This window comes from Salmo trutta, chromosome 28, assembly GCF_901001165.1.
Source record: "Salmo trutta chromosome 28, fSalTru1.1, whole genome shotgun sequence".
Classification (NCBI taxonomy): Eukaryota; Metazoa; Chordata; class Actinopteri; order Salmoniformes; family Salmonidae; genus Salmo; species Salmo trutta.
This window is the reverse complement of record NC_042984.1, coordinates 16397553-16414932: the sequence shown is the minus strand read 5'-3', so window position 1 is coordinate 16414932 and position 17380 is coordinate 16397553. Positions and strand designations below refer to the sequence as shown.

Here is a 17380-nt window from a genome sequence, read left to right as displayed (position 1 = left end):
TGACAACTTCCTTAGAATTACATTTCCATAAATTCCAAACCTTCCCATGAGTTCAACTCATGGGAAGGTTTGGAATTTATGGAAATTGTGTGCATCATGTTCCCCAACATGACATTTATAGAGAGCTGTCACAGAAACATCTGACTCACTGCATTCAATTTATCCTGAACAGCAGAGCCTTACGAGCAATATAACGCTCTGCTGTAGCCTACTCTAATACAAATGTTTTGTACAGTGTGTTCCGTACAGTATACAGAAGATGTTCTGTATAAATCTTCCATACAGTATGCCCAGTTCTACACTACCAAACGTATAGCTTCATACAAAAAAATCCTTCAACGCTCCTCCTTACACGTCGAATATTTTCCTACACTCCCTACCCTGTTATTGAAACACATGACAGTGGCTAGATTAATGGCACTTCTGTTGGAATGATTCAGCATCATATGTATTATGCATTATGTAATTCCGCATGTAGGTATATAAATGCTCTCCACTTTTGAAGTTTTCTAAAGGACAGACAGGAAGAGGAAATTAAAAGCTGCCATAAAACCAGCCTGTGTCATAGCTTCATTATTCATCCTGGGGTGCTTTTGTTTGATGAAACCCTCAAAGGCAACCCTCCAGACTTTTAAGGCTTTCAGCCTGTACTGTACCTACTCAGAACGCCGTCTGATTTTAATATCTTTAACTACGAAGTGAGATGGTTTCTGACTGATCACATGCTTTTATATGCAAGGGAGGGAAGTAACAGGGTCATTTTTTATAAACACTCCAAAGCCCTTGGAATAGGGCACTCACTTCTGTCATCATGAAGTGCTTTGAGAGACTAGTCAAGGATCATATCCCCTCCACCCTACCTGTTACCCTAGACCCACTCCAATTTGTTTACCGCCCCAATAGGTCCACAGACGATGCAATCGCCATCACACTGCACACTGCCTATCCCATCTGGACAAGAGGAATACCTATGTAAAAATGTTGTTCATTGACTACAGCTCAGCATTCAACACCATAGTACCCTCAAAACTCATCATTAAGCTTGAGACCTTGGGTCTCGACCCCGCCCTGTGCAACTGGGTCCTGGACTTTCTGACGGGCCACCCCCAGGTGGTGAGGATAGGAAACAACATCTCCACCCCGCTCAACCTCAACACTGGGGCCCCACAAGGGTGCATTCTCAGCCCTCTCCTGTACTCCCTGTTCACCCATGACCGCATGGCCACGCACGCCTCCAACTCAATCATCAAGTTTGCAGACGACATTACAGTAGTAGGCTTGATTACCAACAACGACGAGATGGCCTACAGGGAGGAGGTTAGGACCCTCGAAGTGTGGTGTCAGGAAAACAACCTCTCACTCAGCGTCAACAAAACAAAGGAGATGATCATGGACTTCAGGAAACAGCAGAGGGAGCACCCCCTATCCCAGCCTTTCTTAAAGTATGGGTCGCGACCCAAAGTGGGTCGCAGACCTGTTAATGGTGGGTCGCGACGTGTCAGAGTACATTTATAATTATTTAATGAATTACTACACTCTGTTTAGTGCGCTCTCTGCTTAGCAGCGGTGTCTCTGCTCAGTTTGGCAGCGGTGTCTCTGCTCAGTTTGTCTCTGCTCAGTTTGGCAGTGGTGTCTCTGCTCAGTTTGGCAGCGGTGTCTCTGCTCAGTTTGGCAGCGGTGTCTCTGCTCAGTTTGGCAGCGGTGTCTCTGCTCAGTTTGGCAGCGGTGTCTCTGCTCAGTTTGGCAGCGGTGTCTCTGATCAGTTTGGCGGCGGTGTCTCTGCTCAGTTTGGCGGCGGTGTCTCTGATCAGTTTGGCAGCGGTGTCTCTGCTCAGTTTGGCAGTGGTGTCTCTGCTCAGTTTGGCAGCGGTGTCTCTGCTCAGTTTGGCGGCGGTGTCTCTGCTCAGTTTGGCGGTGGTGTCTCTGATCAGTTTGGCGGCGGTGTCTCTGATCAGTTTGGCGGCGGTGTCTCTGCTCAGTTTGGCAGCGGTGTCTCTGCTCAGTTTGACAGCGGTGTCTCTGATCAGTTTGACAGCGGTGTCTCTGATCAGTTTGACGGCGGTGTCTCTGATCAGTTTGGCGGCGGTGTCTCTGCTCAGTTTGGCGGCGGTGTCTCTGCTCAGTTTGACAGCGGTGTCTCTGATCAGTTTGACAGCGGTGTCTCTGATCAGTTTGACAGCGGTGTCTCTGATCAGTTTGACAGCGATGTCTCTGATCAGTTTGACAGCGGTGTCTCTGATTAGTTTGACAGCGGTGTCTCTGATCAGTTTGGCAGTTGTGTCTCTGCTCAGTTTGGCAGCGGTGTCTCTGATCAGTTTGACAGCGGTGTCTCTGATCAGTTTGGCAGCGGTGTCTCTGATCAGTTTGGCAGCAGTGTCTCTGCTCAGTTTGGCAGCTGTGTCTCTGCTCAGTTTGGCAGTTGTGTCTCTGCTCAGTTTGTCAGCTGTGCAACTGGGTGGAAGATGACCATGTGCTTTAAGGTTTACCGGATCTTTTTTCTGCAGTTTTCTTGAAGATCACAACACGACCCACACGCTGCAGTGCTGTTGTTCAGCAGCAGATGATGTGCTGTCAGCCACTGGCTTGTCATTCTCACTCACCATCGAATGGACTCAAGCTAGCCACAAGTTCTGACTGAGCTCAATCGTCATGAAACGCAAATACAGCGATGAGTTTCTCTCTCTTGGTTTCATACAAACTGTGAGAAACAACGAGGAGCGCCCACAATGTGTTTTGTGCATGGAAGTGCTTAGTAATGTGTCTCTCAAAACGAACAAATTAAAATGACAGGTCCTGACCAAACATCCACAGCATGATGCTAAACCCAGGGAGTTATTTCAGAACAGGGCAGAATGCTTCAGGAAACAATTCTTAGTCAGCTAGCAAGGCGCTTCTGTCATAAGGGAGCACCATCTCTCATAGTAGTCGATGTGAGATTCTCTTTCAAACAATCCCCTTATACACAGCCAATAGCTAGCTAGCTAACGTTAGCCAAAGCAAGCTACTGTATCTAGATACTGATAGTGCAACCCTAAGTAACATTACAGATGAAGATGGGGAAAAAAACAGTTGCTGTTAAAATACAAGCAATAATTTTTATTCTCAACTGGAATACACTGATTGACGCAAGATGCTTTTTGAGGCTGAGAAACTGACTGAGAAAGCAGTAGATGTTCTGATGCAGTTTGGCACCACATACCTGTGCGAGTCAGGGTTCTCAACTGTCAAAAACGGAGCCCAGAATAGACCAGTCACACACCTATCATTAGGACTGTGTGTGTGTGTGTGTGTGTGTGTGTGTGTGTGTGTGTGTGTGTGTGTGTGTGTGTGTGTGTGTGTGTGTGTGTGTGTGTGGGTGTGTGTGTGTGTGTGTGTGTGTGTGTGTGTGTGTGTGTGTGTGTGTGTGTGTTTCTGGTCTACATCTGTGTGATGTGATCAATCAGTTTATTCCAGTTCAGAATAAAAATGATTTAATGTAGTTTAACAGCAACAGTTCCAACCTAGACAGATATGTTACAGTGTTTTTAATGGGGACAAATAAACATGAATAGCTATTTATATGGGTATTTCATTTAATTGTTATTTGTCTGTGTTGCATGTGTTAATGGGCTTAAGGGCAATGAAATGTACCGATGTGTGTGTGTGTGTGTGTGTGTGTGTGTGTGTGTGTGTGTGTGTGTGTGTGTGTATTGGGGTGACGTCTGTTCAGGTAACATCTGATCCTGAAGAGGTGTACTAGGTGTAACGTACATTAAGACACATCTGCATCAGTCATAGCCATGCCTTCATGTTGCCATGCCTTCATGTTGCCATGCCTCCATGTTGCCATGCCTCCATGTTGCCATGCCTCCATGTTGCCATGCCTCCATGTTGCCATGCCTCCATGTTGCCATGCCTCCATGTTTCCATGCCCCCATGTTTCCATGCCTCCATGTTTCCATGCCCCCATGTTTCCATGCCTCCATGTTGCCATGCCTCCATGTTTCCATGCCTCCATGTTTCCATGCCTCCAGCGATGTTCTCCACAGCATAGAGATGGACTCATCTGGTTCCATCCCTGCTTCCCTGCACTCCTCCCTCAAAGTTTCTCCCTTTTTCTATCTTCCATCTGCCAGCCAGGGCTATTTCTGTCTACACCTCCACGTGGATGGGTGGATGGGTGGATGGGTAGATGGGTGTAGGCAGGCATCAGGAAAACAGACAGAGACAAGGGAGTTAGAGAGGTTAGCTGTGGAGCGCTGTCTGTCTACAGGAAGGAAGGGACACTTTCCACTGTAACTAGATCAAATCAAACTTGATTTGTCACATGCTCCGAATACAACAATTGTAGACCTTACCATGAAATGCTTACTTACAAGCCCTTAACCAACAGTGCAGTTCAAGAAGAGTTAATATAAAGTAACACAATAAAATAACAATAAAGAGGCTATATACAGGGGATACGGTACCGAGTCAATGTGCGGGGGTACAGGTTAGTTGAGGTAATTTGTACATGTAGGTAGGTGTGAAGTGACTATGCATAGATAATAAACAGTGAGTAGCAGCAGTGTACAACACAAATAGGGGGGGGGGGGGGGTCAATGTAAATAGTCCAGTGGCCATTTGATTAATTGTTCAGCAGTCTTATGGCTTAGGGGTAGAAGCTGTTAAGGAGTCTTTTGGTCATAGACTTGGCGCTCCGGTACCGCTTGTTGTGTGGTAGCAGAGAGAACAGTCTATGACTCGGGTGACTGGAGTCTCTGACAATTTTTTGGGGCTTTCCTCTGACACCGCCTATTATATAGGTCCTGGATGGCAGGAAGCGTGGCCCCAGTGATGTACTGGGCCGTACGCACTACCCTCTGTAGCGCCTTATGGTCGGATGCCGAGCAGTTGCCATAGATGACTGCATCAAGGTGACTAATATTGAGACAAAGCACAGAGGCATGTTCAGTTCCCTTTTTCAGTTGATATGGAAGGGGTTACACTGCCTACACCTCTCCTGTATTTGGAGTTTGGTAGCTCCAAGGTCTCTCATAATATTTCAGTCTACTGATTCAGCCTACTGATTCAGCCTACTGATTCAGCCTACTGATTCAGCCTACTGATCCAGCCTACTGATTCAGCCTACTGATTCAGCCTACTGATTCAGCCTACTGATCCAGCCTACTGATTCAGCCTACTGATTCAGCCTACTGATCCAGCCTACTGATCCAGCCTACTGATTCAGCCTACTGATCCAGCCTACTGATTCAGCCTACTGATCCAGCCTACTGATCCAGCCTACTGATTCAGCCTACTGATTCAGCCTACTGATCCAGCCTACTGATTCAGCCTACTGATTCAGCCTACTGATTCAGCCTACTGATCCAGCCTACTTTCTCATACAGTGTTTGATGGAATTTTGTTGTTGTTGTACCCATGTTATTCTTGTTGTCTCATTATAGAGATTTTCAAAACTTTTTTGAAAAGTACAGTAGAGTGGTTTCCATTTGTGATTTATCCTGCATCCAAATCTCTGTGCTGCACTCAATTCGCTCAGACATACAGAGATGGAGAGATTCAAATACATAAATCCACATTTATCCAACGTGTTGTAGAGAAGTACACTACAGGCCTATGTTTTGTACATCTAGCACCCTTGTCAAATGTTGTTTGTGCATTCTGCATCCTTGTGACTATTGTATTTCATTGCATTACTTATTTAACCACAAATAATTGTTGGGAAACCAAGTCTGGGGCCACTTGCCCTGCCAGCTCATTCCATAAAACCTGAAAAACACTACCCTGTAACTAAATATCAATTTGGCAGTGACTGTTCAGTGTGGAAAATGAACTGACGAAGCAGGGAGATTGTATGCTAATCCTGAATTCACTGACTGACTGTCACTCACTCCGCCCAGCCCTACAGGCAGCAGCCATTCACTTCTTTCTAACTGGGTATGCGTCTCAAATGGCACCCTATTCCCTATAGTGCACTATAGGGCTCTGGTCAAAAATAGTGCACACTGTAGGGAATAGGGTGCCATTTGGGACGCATACCCTGGTTAGAAAGAAGTGGATGGCTGCTGCCTGTGGGGCTGGGCAGAGTGAGTGACAGTCAGTCAGTGGATTTGTGAGACTGAGATTGCACAACAGGCTCAATTGAATGGTTCTGAACTGAAGCATGCTTTTCCCACTGCTGCATGCTGACACCATATTTCACCCCAAATCATTTCACACTCTTCCTCTTTATTGCCACTGCACTTCTCCATTGCATTATTGTTGTTTATATAAAGAGTGTATTCATCACGTGACGTGACTATCATTAATGTGATGACGGTTATGTTATCAAATCAATGAACTATGTTTAATTATTACGTGATTAAATGACCTTGTTACACAGTGAAAGGGGTGGGGAAAGAGAGAACGGGAGAGACAGAGAGGGGCCCCACCGTACATACAGTTAGACCACTATGCTCATGGGAATGGGAATACTTTGCAAATGAACGACCGCTCATTCCAAAAGAATTGCAATGCATATATTTACGCTTGTATGTCTTTGTTGTCTCTCTCTGTTGAAATCACCCGGTCCATCTATGGGGAGTTGTTCAACAGTCCCTGGTTGTCCACCAGAGGTCACAATGTCCTCAGTTGCAGTAGTAGGCTTTCTTTGTTTTGGAAGTGTTCTAAGAATTGATACATCAGACGTTCCAATGGTCGTTTGAGAGGGAAATGTTCCTCTTTTCTCGTCTTCGGTCAAAGTTCTAGACTACTTTTTTCTGTGTTTATGATCCCGTGCTTCTTTTATTCTGTATACCACCAGCTAGACAATACATTTTTAAGTTAAATACATGTTTCTTTACACAATGTTGTTTGTCATGAAATCAATGGTTGTTCATCATTCTAACAACCAAAAGTGAATATAAACATGTGATATCATCTCATTTCATATCACAGAGCCCATACGACTATAATAACGAATCTGTGATGTGCTTTTCACTTGGGAGTGAGTCAAATGGTTGGAAAGAAAGACGGCGGAAGTGGACGCTGATGTGCAGCATGACTATAATGGCGGGGGAATCAAGGAGAGTTGGAATATTGTCCAAAATAATAGAAAACGGAGTAAAGTAGCAAACAGTGATGAGAATGTCCATTCTTATCTTGTAGGAGTATGTTTTGTGAATGAGGAGCAGCTGATTGGATTACCAATTTTGAACAATCCATTTGAGATATCCAAACTGGTGGAGAGAGTGCTGCGTAAAGTCAAGGCTGTGAGGATCATGAGACGTGGGCTTGTTTTGATTTTTTCTTCTTCTGAGGATCAGAGGGAGTGTGTGTTGTGTCTCACCCGATTTGAGAAGTTTGATGTGTCCTGTGTGTCTCGTCGGAAGAGGGCACCCCTCAAGGGGGTTATATCTGCCGTTTCGTGGGAAGTCGATGTTGCAGAGATTAAAAACATTCATGGAGTGATCGATGCTCATCGGATGAATCATGTGGTGAAGACTACAGTATCTGTTATTTTGTTCTTTTGATATGGAATCTCTCCCTACTCTTCTTTTGATATGGAATCTCTCCCTACTCTTCTTTTGATATGGAATCTCTCCCTACTCTTCTTTTGATATGGAATTTCTCCCTACTCTTCTTTTGCTATGGAATCTCTCCCTACTCTTCTTTTGATATGGAATCTCTCCCTACCCTTCTTTTGCTATAGAATCTCGCCCTACTCTTCTTTTGCTATGGAATCTCTCCCTACTCTTCTTTTGATATAGAATCTCTCCCTACTCTTCTTTTGATATGGAATCTCTCCCTACTCTTCTTTTGATATGGAATCTCTCCCTACTCTTCTTTTGATATGGAATCTCGCCCTACTCTTCTTTTGCTATAGAATCTCGCCCTACTCTTCTTTTGATATGGAATCTCTCCCTACTCTTCTTTTGATATGGAATCTCTCCCTACTCTTCTTTTGATATGGAATCTCTCCCTACTCTTCTTTTGATATAGAATATCTCCCTACTCTTCTTTTGATATGGAATCTCTCCCTACTCTTCTTTTGATATGGAATCTCTCCCTACTCTTCTTTTGATATGGAATTTCTCCCTACTCTTCTTTTGATATGGAATTTCTCCCTACTCTTCTTTTGATATGGAATTTCTCCCTACTCTTCTTTTGATATGGAATCTCTCCCTACTCTTCTTTTGATATGGAATCTCTCCCTACTCTTCTTTTGATATGGAATCTCTCCCTACTCTTCTTTTGATATGGAATCTCTCCCTACTCTTCTTTTGATATGGAATCTCTCCCTACTCTTCTTTTGATATGGAATCTCTCCCTACTCTTCTTTTGCTATAGAATCTCTCCCTACTCTTCTTTTGATATGGAATCTCCGCCTATTCAAGTGCTATATAAACTACGGAGTCAGAGCATTTGTTCCAAGACCAATGCAGTGTGATCACTGTAAAGCTTGTGGACATGTTTCAAGTGTTTGCAGAAGGGAGAAGCCGAGATGTCCAAGTTGTGGAAAAATCATGTCGTGTTTTAAAAGTGATGAAAATGTGACATGTTGCAATTGTAGTGGGAACCATGAAGCCAAGTCTTTGGAATGCCCAACAAGGGTGGAAGAGAATGAGATGGCCAAAGTCAGGGCTGTCCAGAGCATTTCATATGCAGCGGCTGTATAAAAGGGTTAAGGGTTCGAATGGTGCTCCTGAAGAGTCCATGGAGCCTTCACTGAAGGCTGCAGGGGTTTCCGTTCAACAGCTGGACCCAGATATGTTAAAGGTTAAGAAGGTGGACTTCGTGGCCTTTATAACTATGGTGATCAATGGCACTGCCAAGGTGGAGAGGAAGTCCAGGAAAATAGATATCCTTGTGGATGCAGTGGAACGGTTCCTGGGACTGAAAGACTTCTCGGTGGAGGAGTTGCATGGAGTATTGGCACAAGCTGTACCACCCTTGGAGATTTGAAGGAAGAAGTGGGAGTTTGGTGTTTTTTTTTAATTATTTTATTTTGGGTGGATTAAGTTAGTTTCCCCTATCACATATGGGTTTTATTGTTACCTTGGTTTTTTCAACCCCGTCTAGTTGGTAGCAGTACTATACCTTTTGGGGTTGTAGTCTGCCATAAAACCCACGGAAGTAGAAGCTTTTCACTTGATAAATGATGGAACACTGTCACCTGCTGGTCAAATGACCACATTGAAATAACGTTTATTTTGAAGTGAGAAAAGGAACCCGGAAATAGTGTGTACTGTGAGAAAGTGGAGGGTGAGTGCTAGCTACTTGTGGCTGTATTTATCTAATCTTGGAACGAAGTCGATCGTTTTTAAAATATAAACTTAATTTTCTGGGTGAGAGATCTGTGTGTTTACAAACTATCTACGTCAGTGAAGGGCTAAATAACAGAGCCCCTTAGCTAGCGCAGTGTCAACAATCTTGCTAGCTACCGACAGGTTTTCATGTTCAGTCAATATATTCTGTATAGTTGCATGATGCAAAATGTTTTAATATGTTTTGCATTTTGGCGAGTGCGTTGTTGTCATTAGCTAAGCATTTGAAATGGTCACTCGCCTCCAGAAGGTCAGTCAACCCAAATAGATTTTTGCTGGATCAAAATTGGAGTCCTCGATTACGTTAGCTACAGTAATAATTAGCTGGGTCATTCTCACGAAATTTGACCCAAAAATGAAGTTTCATTTTTAACGAAATGTCCTCTTTGATCACTGAGATTAGGATCTGTATTTAATCTATACTGAACAAAAATAGAAAGGCAAAATGCAAAAATGTTAAAGATTTTACTGAGTTATAGATTTCACATGATTGGTCACAGATGCCTACAAAACAAAAACGTACGGCGTGGATCAGAAAACCAGTCAGTATCTGGTGTGACCACCATTTATTTGCCTCATGCTGCACGACACATCGTCACATAGAGTTGATGAGGCTGTTGATTGTGGCCTGAGGAATATTTTCCCACTCCTCTTCAATGGCTGTGCGAAATTGCTGGATATTGGCAGGAAATATTGGCAGGAAGCTGTCTTACATGTTGATCCAGAGCATCCCAAACATGCTCAATGGGTGACATGTCTGGTGAGTATGCAGGCCATGGAAGAAATGGGACATTTTCAACTTCCAGGAATTGTGTACAGATCCTTGAGACACGGGGTTGTGCATTATCATGCTGAAACATGAGGTGATGGCGGCGGATGAATGACATGACAATGGGCCTTAGGATCTGGTCACGGTATCACTGGTATCAACGGTATCACGGTATCGTTGTCCTTAGCTTTGCTGTCCTTAGCCATCACCTCATGTTTCAGCAAACCATAACCCCACCGCCACCATGGGGCACCCTGTTCACCATGTTAAAATCAGCAAACTGCTCGCCCATACGACGCCATACACATGGTCGGCAGTCGGGAGACCGGTTGGACGTACTGCCAAATTCTCTTAAATGACGTTGGAGGCGGCTTATGGTAGAGAACTGAACATTCAATTCTCTGGCAACAGCTCTGGTAGACATTCCTGCAGTCAGCATGCCAATTGCACGGTCCCTCAAAACTTGACACATCTCTGGAATTGTGTTGTGTGACACAATGTCCCCAGCACAAGGTTTACCTGTGTAATGATCATGCTGTTTAATCAGCTTCTTGATATGCCACACCTGTCAGGTGGATGGATTATCTTGGCAAAGGAGAAATGCTCACTAACAGGGATGTAAACAAATTTGTGCATAGATGTGTGTATGGAACATTTCTGGGATCTTTTATTTCAGCTCATGAAACATGGGACCAACACTTTACATGTTGCATTTTTATTTTTGTTCAGCATATTTTATAATTATTACAACAGTCCAAAAAAGTAATGAAATCAATGTCTAATATATTTTTTACATTGCTCCCCTAATGAAAAGGTGTGAGTTAAACATAACACTGAAAATAAAAATATTTGTAATGAAATTATAAAATTATAATGAAATTAAATCGGACTTAAATTTCGGAGCTTTTTAGCCGTTTCATTAATGAGAAGGCCAAGGGGGGTAAAGGGGCTGTTTGAGACTAAGAACCTAATTCTGAAGACATATAAGCAAATAAATGTACTTATACTACTCATCTAGTTTAATCCGGACGCATTTCGATAGTGAGAATTTGGGGTGAAAATGTACACAATTCAGGAAAAAAATTATTTAAAATATGACACTTAGCCAAAATGTACACATCTTAGTCCTCAGAACGATAGTTGATTTTTGCAGATGCATCCTGGTTTTTGTAACTCAACGTGCTACAAACATGGTTCATAAGAATCACTCAGCTAGGTGGCAGTCAGTCAAGTCTCTGTAAACATGAATTATTAGGCTGACAAACCAACTGGCCAAGTATAATTCTGTAGTGTAATCACATGGCATTCGTATTTTCCATCAAGGTCCAACTAACACATGACCATAGCTTTATAGAATGTCATCTGACTCCCAATCCAGGTGGGGATACACCTGCCCTTGTGTTCTCTGAAAAGATGGATTCTAGTGGGAAACCCTCCACAGCCCAAGTCCTACTATTAACCACCAGCTCAGCACTGACTGCAGTCTTCTACTCTGTCTACAGGAGGAGGACAACAACAGTAGCAAGATTAAAGGTAATCACATTATAGGCTTGTCTCATCTATCTTTCTTATCTCTTTAAATCTGGTAGGTTTGTGGTTAGGCTAATCATTGACAAATGACGCATCTTGAGGGGAGTTTAAAGACATGGTCTGGAACGTTGGCAACATAAGTCTTTTTTAAACCTCTCGCTTTGGGCTGGATTTGTCAATGTGTAGTTCGTACAGTACATACATAATCTATGAGCAGAATTACTGTGTTACCTCAAGTAGCCACGAAATCCCTAGTTTGAAAGTGACAGTTTACTGGAAGCTGCGCAGCGCCATTTTCCCTCATATGGGTCAGCCCCTTATCAATTCGAGTTCCAGCCAATGAGCTTTAGCCCCTCGCCATTTGAGTGACAGCTAGCAAGATGCACACACGGCAGAGCGAGAGACGGTGAGCACATATGTGACATAGTAAGCAATTTTGTCTTGTGAGCACTATTTTCTGAACTACTGGCTAAAAAGTATACAAAAGTGTCAGAGAATCTCTTTAAATTGTTTTGTTTGCAACTTACCAGAGCATACAGTAGCACGGCACCCAGAAATCCCAGAAATCCAATGTGATATTATCAATAGTTCAGACAGTATGTCATTTGCGTTTTACCAGGAAAGGATTTCACTTCATCATAATGATCATTGGAAGTTTTTGATTGTTCTTCAATATGCTTTATGTTTTACAGGGAGCCAAAAGAGTGTCTATTGATCAGGATCTGAAGAACATCCTGACAGCTGCACCAGGAAAATGTGTCCCGTACGCTGTGATCGAAGGTGTTGTGAGATCTGTTAAAGAAACCCTGAACAGCCAGTTTGTGGACAACTGCAAAGGGGTCATCGAGAGGTTAACTCTAAAGGAGAAGAAGATGGTGTGGAATCGCACCACTCATCTCTGGTAGGTGCTAAAGTACAGTCGTGGCTGAAGTTTTGAGAATGACACAAATATTAATTTCCACAAAGTTTGCTGCTTCAGTGTCTTTATATATTTTTGTCAGATGCTACTATGGAATACTGAAATATAATTACAAGCATTTCATAAGTGTCAAAGGCTTTATTGACAATTACATGAAGTTGATGCAAAGAGTCAATATTTGCGGTGTTGACCCTTCTTTTTCAAGACCTCTGCAATCCGCCCTGGCATGCTGTCAATTAACTTCTGGGCCACATCCTGACTGATGATAGCCCATTCTTGCATAATCAATGCTTGGAGTTTGTCAGAATTTGTGGGTTTTTGTTTGTCCACCCGCCTCTTGAGGATTGACCACAAGTTCTCAATGGGATTAAGGTCTGGGGAGTTTCCTGGCCATGGACCCAAATATAGATGTTTTGTTCCCCGAGCCACTTATTTATCACTTTTGCCTTATGGCAAGGTGCTCCATCATGCTGGAAAAGGCATTGTTCGTCACCAAACTGTTCCTGGATGGTTGGGAGAAATTGCTCTCGGAGGATGTGTTGGTACCATTCTTTATTCATGGCTGTGTTCTTAGGCAAAATTGTGAGTGAGCCCACTCCTTTGGCTGAGAAGCAACCCCACACATGAATGGTCTCAGGATGCTTTACTGTTGGCATGACACAGGACTGATGGTAGCACTCACCTTGTCTTCTCCGGACAAGCTTTTTTCCGGATTCCCCAAACAATCGGAAAGGGGATTCATTAGAGGAAATGACTTTACCCCAGTCCTCAGCAGTCCAATCCCTGTACCTTTTGCAGAATATCAGTCTGTCCCAGATGTTTTTCCTGGGGCGTCAGCGTAGCCTAGTGGTTAGAGTGTTGGACTAGTAACCGAAAGGTTACAAGTTCAAATCCCTGAGCTGAACAAGGCAGTTAACCCACTGTTCCTAGGCCATCATTGAAAATAAGAATTTGTTCTTAACTGACTTGCCTAGTTAAATAAAGGTAAAATAAATAAAAAAGTTTTTCCTGTAGAGAAGTGGCTTCTTTGCTGCCCTTCTTGACACCAGGCCATCCTCCAAAAGTCTTCGCCTCACTGTGCGTGCAGATGCACTCACACCTGCCTGCTGCCATTCCTGAGCAAGCTCTGTACTGGTGGTGCCCCGATCCCGCAGCTGAATCAACTTGAGGAGACGTCCTGGCGCTTGCTGGACTTTCTTGGGCGCCCTGAAGCCTTCTTCACAACAATTGAACCTCTCTCCTTGAAGTTTTTGATGATCCGATAAATTGTTGATTTAGGCGCAATCTTACTGGCAGCAATATCCTTGCCTGTGATGCCCTTTTTGTGCAAAGCAATGATGACGGCACGTGTTTCCTTACAGGTAACCATGTTTGACAGAGGAAGAACAATGATTCCAAGCACCACCCTCCTTTTGAAGCTTCCAGTCTGTTATTCGAACTCAATCAGCATGACAGAGTGATCTCCAGCCTGTCCTCGTCAACACTCACACCTGTGTTAACGAGAGAATCACTGACATGATGTGAGCTGGTCCTTTTGTGGCAGGGCTGAAATGCAGTGGAAATGTTTTTGGGGGATTCAGTTCATTTGCATGGCAAAGAGGGACTTTGCAATTAATTGCAATTCATCTGATCACTCTTCATAACATTCTGGAGTATATGCAAATTGCCATCATACAAACTGAGGCAGCAGACTTTGTAAAAATTCATATTTGTGTCATTCTCAACTTTTGGCCACAACTGTACATTGAAGTGCTATGATGTATTCTTGCATGCTCTCTTACTGATGGCTGTTAGGAGGCTCAGTTTGTGTGGATGTATGGTTTGTGTGTGAAGACACTCACACACTAACGATGGCCCAACAGTTAACTTTTGTTCCTCTAGTGTTACCTTGAATGAAAAAATAAACATAAATTAATTTGTAAACAAAATGTATGAAAATAATGTTATGCTCTACACCGCATATTTTTGTGGATACACATCTCTCTAGATATCTCTATTTTGTAACTGTCAGGAACGAGAGTGAAAAGGTCATCCACCAGCGCACCAACACGGTGCCCTTTGACCTGGCATCCCACGACATGGCCATGGCCGCCACCATCCGGGTCATCCGTCCCCTGGACTCCTCGGAGCTAGACCTGGAGACCACTTACGAGAACTTTCACCCCACGGTCCAGTCCCTGACCAATGTCATTGGCCACTTCATCAGCGGGGAGCGCCCTAAAGGTATGGTCCTTTTGTGTGGTCCTGTGTTGCTCAGTTAAGCCCAGGGCTAAGGTCAACACTGCTTTAGTAGAGCATGGCACATGGGACCACCCATACTAAAATGCATTCATGCATGTAAGTCTTTAAGTCACTTTGGATAAAAGCTAAATGGCATATGTTGTTGTTGTTATTATTATTATTATTATTATTATTATTATTATAGGTATCCACGAGACGGAGGAGATGCTGCGTCTGGGGGAGAGTGTGACCGGGGTCGGGGAGCTGGTGCTGGACAACAACCTGGTGAAGCTCCAGCCTCCCAAGCAGGGCCTGAGGTACTTCCTCAGCCGACTGGACTATGACTCCCTGGTGGAGAAGCAGCAGAGCAGCGTCAGAGTCTGGAGGGTCCTGACCGCGGTGTTTGGTGTGGTAGCTTCTACGACGCTCCTCTTCATCCTGTGGAAGCAGTGGGTTTACCACAGACAGAGGAGAAAGGAGAAGAACGTCCTGGAGGAGTTCAAGGAGCATCAGAGGAAGAGGATGAGGGAGCTGAATGTAGAGGAGACCAGTGTTTCCCCTAGTGCCTGTACGGTGTGTCTGAGCCGGGAGCGTTCCTGTGTGTTCCTGGAGTGTGGGCATGTCTGTGCCTGTGACCGGTGCTACCAGGCTCTTCCAGAGCCAAAGAAGTGCCCTATCTGCAGGGCGACGATAGAGAGGGTAGTACCACTTTATAACAGCTAATGGACAATGCCATGGCGATTGTAACTGGACTAATCTAATGTTACTGAAAATGTCACTGAAAAAGGATTGTGTATTTGTTTTTCTTTTTTTTGTGTGTGTGTGTGTGTGACAGGAAAATGACTGTGTATAATTTAAAGTGGTACTTGTAGCTTTAACATTTCATTGAAAGATCAACCTTACTTGTAATGCTGTGTTGTTATTATGCATATGTTGATTTGAGTTATATCAGTTGAGGAAAAGATGTCCTTTTTCCATAGAGAGTTGTAGAATCAACTCAGAAGTTGAATGTCTTCACCTCAATGTTTCTCCAAAGCACATCAAAGCCATTTTGAATAAAGAAAGAAAAACACAAAACAAATCTTCAACTTATTTTGCAAAGTTGGAGTATAGTATACAGATGTAAATGTAACTATCCACACAGTTATGAAAATATGTATTGCTGCCAGGACAGAGTGACTTCTGCCTTTCATACATGTTTTCAACAGTGATATTTTATGTTTTGTATAAGCCATCAGATTTGATATGAGCAGTGAAAGTACAGAAATAAAACATGTGCAAGATAGAAACATTTAAGAAAAGTATCAAGTATGTCCCCCAAGTTAGCCTACAAAGTGACTGAATCAGTTCTCTTATAGAAATGAGATGAGGCAGTATACAATGATATTAAATTATTAATTCATAATGGGTTGAATATAAGGGGATTCTCATTGAACCGCGAAGGTACAAAACATGCACCATAAGGAGCGTGTCGTGGTGAGACTGGTGGATGGAGAAGGAAAAATGTACCTCCGTCGCTGACATGTATTTTCTGCCAGGTCTCGGGATTGTTTTCCATCGCACTCCTTATCAGATTTAGCCTACAATTTTACAACGGTGTCATTTTATTATGTAAATGTACTGTATTCCGTTGATACATGGCCCGTTTATTCGTAAAGGACAGAAAACTTTGAATAAATAATTTTTAATGTTAGCGATATTAGACGATAGAATTTTCAGTGTGTTATGATATATGCTTTTTCACCGGCGTCTTTCAGTATCGATTATTGACTAACCTTGTACTGTGAAGACATGTCGGGAGTATTGCCTTTCAACGAGACATTATGGTGTTGATGGCGACGTGGGAAAGGTCTCCATCACGTGTTGCCTGCAGGATACCAGCAACTTCTATTGTGCTGCACTGACTAAAATACCACCTAAACCCGGACAGATTGGGAGAGGTAAACGAGGTGAGAGACTATTGTCAACAAAGGACGTTTTTAAATAATCATTACAATAAATTAAATAAACACTTTTGAAAATAGGGTGTGTGTGTTCAAAAATACAGAGTTGGGCTCTTTCATTGGAAAATGTTAATATTTTCCTGTGGCTTGACTGGACACAGGATGTATAAATGAACTTTTCCATGAGTAGAGATATAGAGGGCGTTGTATGAAATCCACCATTTTAGTTTGACTGACAATCTGAGTGAATCCTCACAATTTCGTGTTTTCTTCTAATCGCCAGTTGCTATTGAAGATGACAGCATAGAAAATCAGCTGAAAGACCCAGCAGAAAAAACACCTGCCGGTGTCTAGAATAACCCAAAAGAAGGTTCGCAGCTCAAAAAAACTGTAGGCCTACTATCCCTGCTCAGCAAAAAAGCACTTTGGTATGTTCTCGTTTTGTATTTATTTCAGTGATGCCTATTAGTCCATGCTTCCAAACAGAAAAGAACTGTGAAATTACTTCACTTGGTCCTTTGCTTTTAAAGCACATGTTATAGAACTTCATTAATTGATCCAGTCTAAATGATTGATTAATGATATGCAAATTATTTCCCAAGGCAAAGGCTGGTAAAATGCGAAGGATACTGTATGGGGTAATATGTGGAGGAAAAACAGATCCTAAACTTGCTCTTATTTTTACTCTATCTTGGCTGTTTATTTTGCTACT

General features: G+C 43.1%; 1 protein-coding gene across 2 annotated transcripts; it reads left to right on the top strand.

Annotated features, from left to right (window-relative positions):
* The first annotated feature begins 9189 nt into the window (after window positions 1-9189).
* Window positions 9190-16746, top strand: mul1 (mitochondrial E3 ubiquitin protein ligase 1). Of its 2 annotated transcripts, none has more exons than XM_029718856.1 (5): window positions 9190-9225; window positions 11435-11589; window positions 12279-12487; window positions 14517-14728; window positions 14931-16746. In XM_029718856.1, exons 2-5 carry the CDS (start codon window positions 11470-11472, stop codon window positions 15446-15448), a joined length of 1059 nt encoding a protein of 352 aa, XP_029574716.1. In that variant the 5' UTR covers window positions 9190-9225; window positions 11435-11469; the 3' UTR covers window positions 15449-16746. The 2 variants fall into 2 exon arrangements, with proteins under 2 accessions (XP_029574716.1, XP_029574717.1); XM_029718857.1 differs by lacking the exon at window positions 9190-9225 and adding an exon at window positions 9291-9308.
* Window positions 16747-17380: the final 634 nt, after the last annotated feature.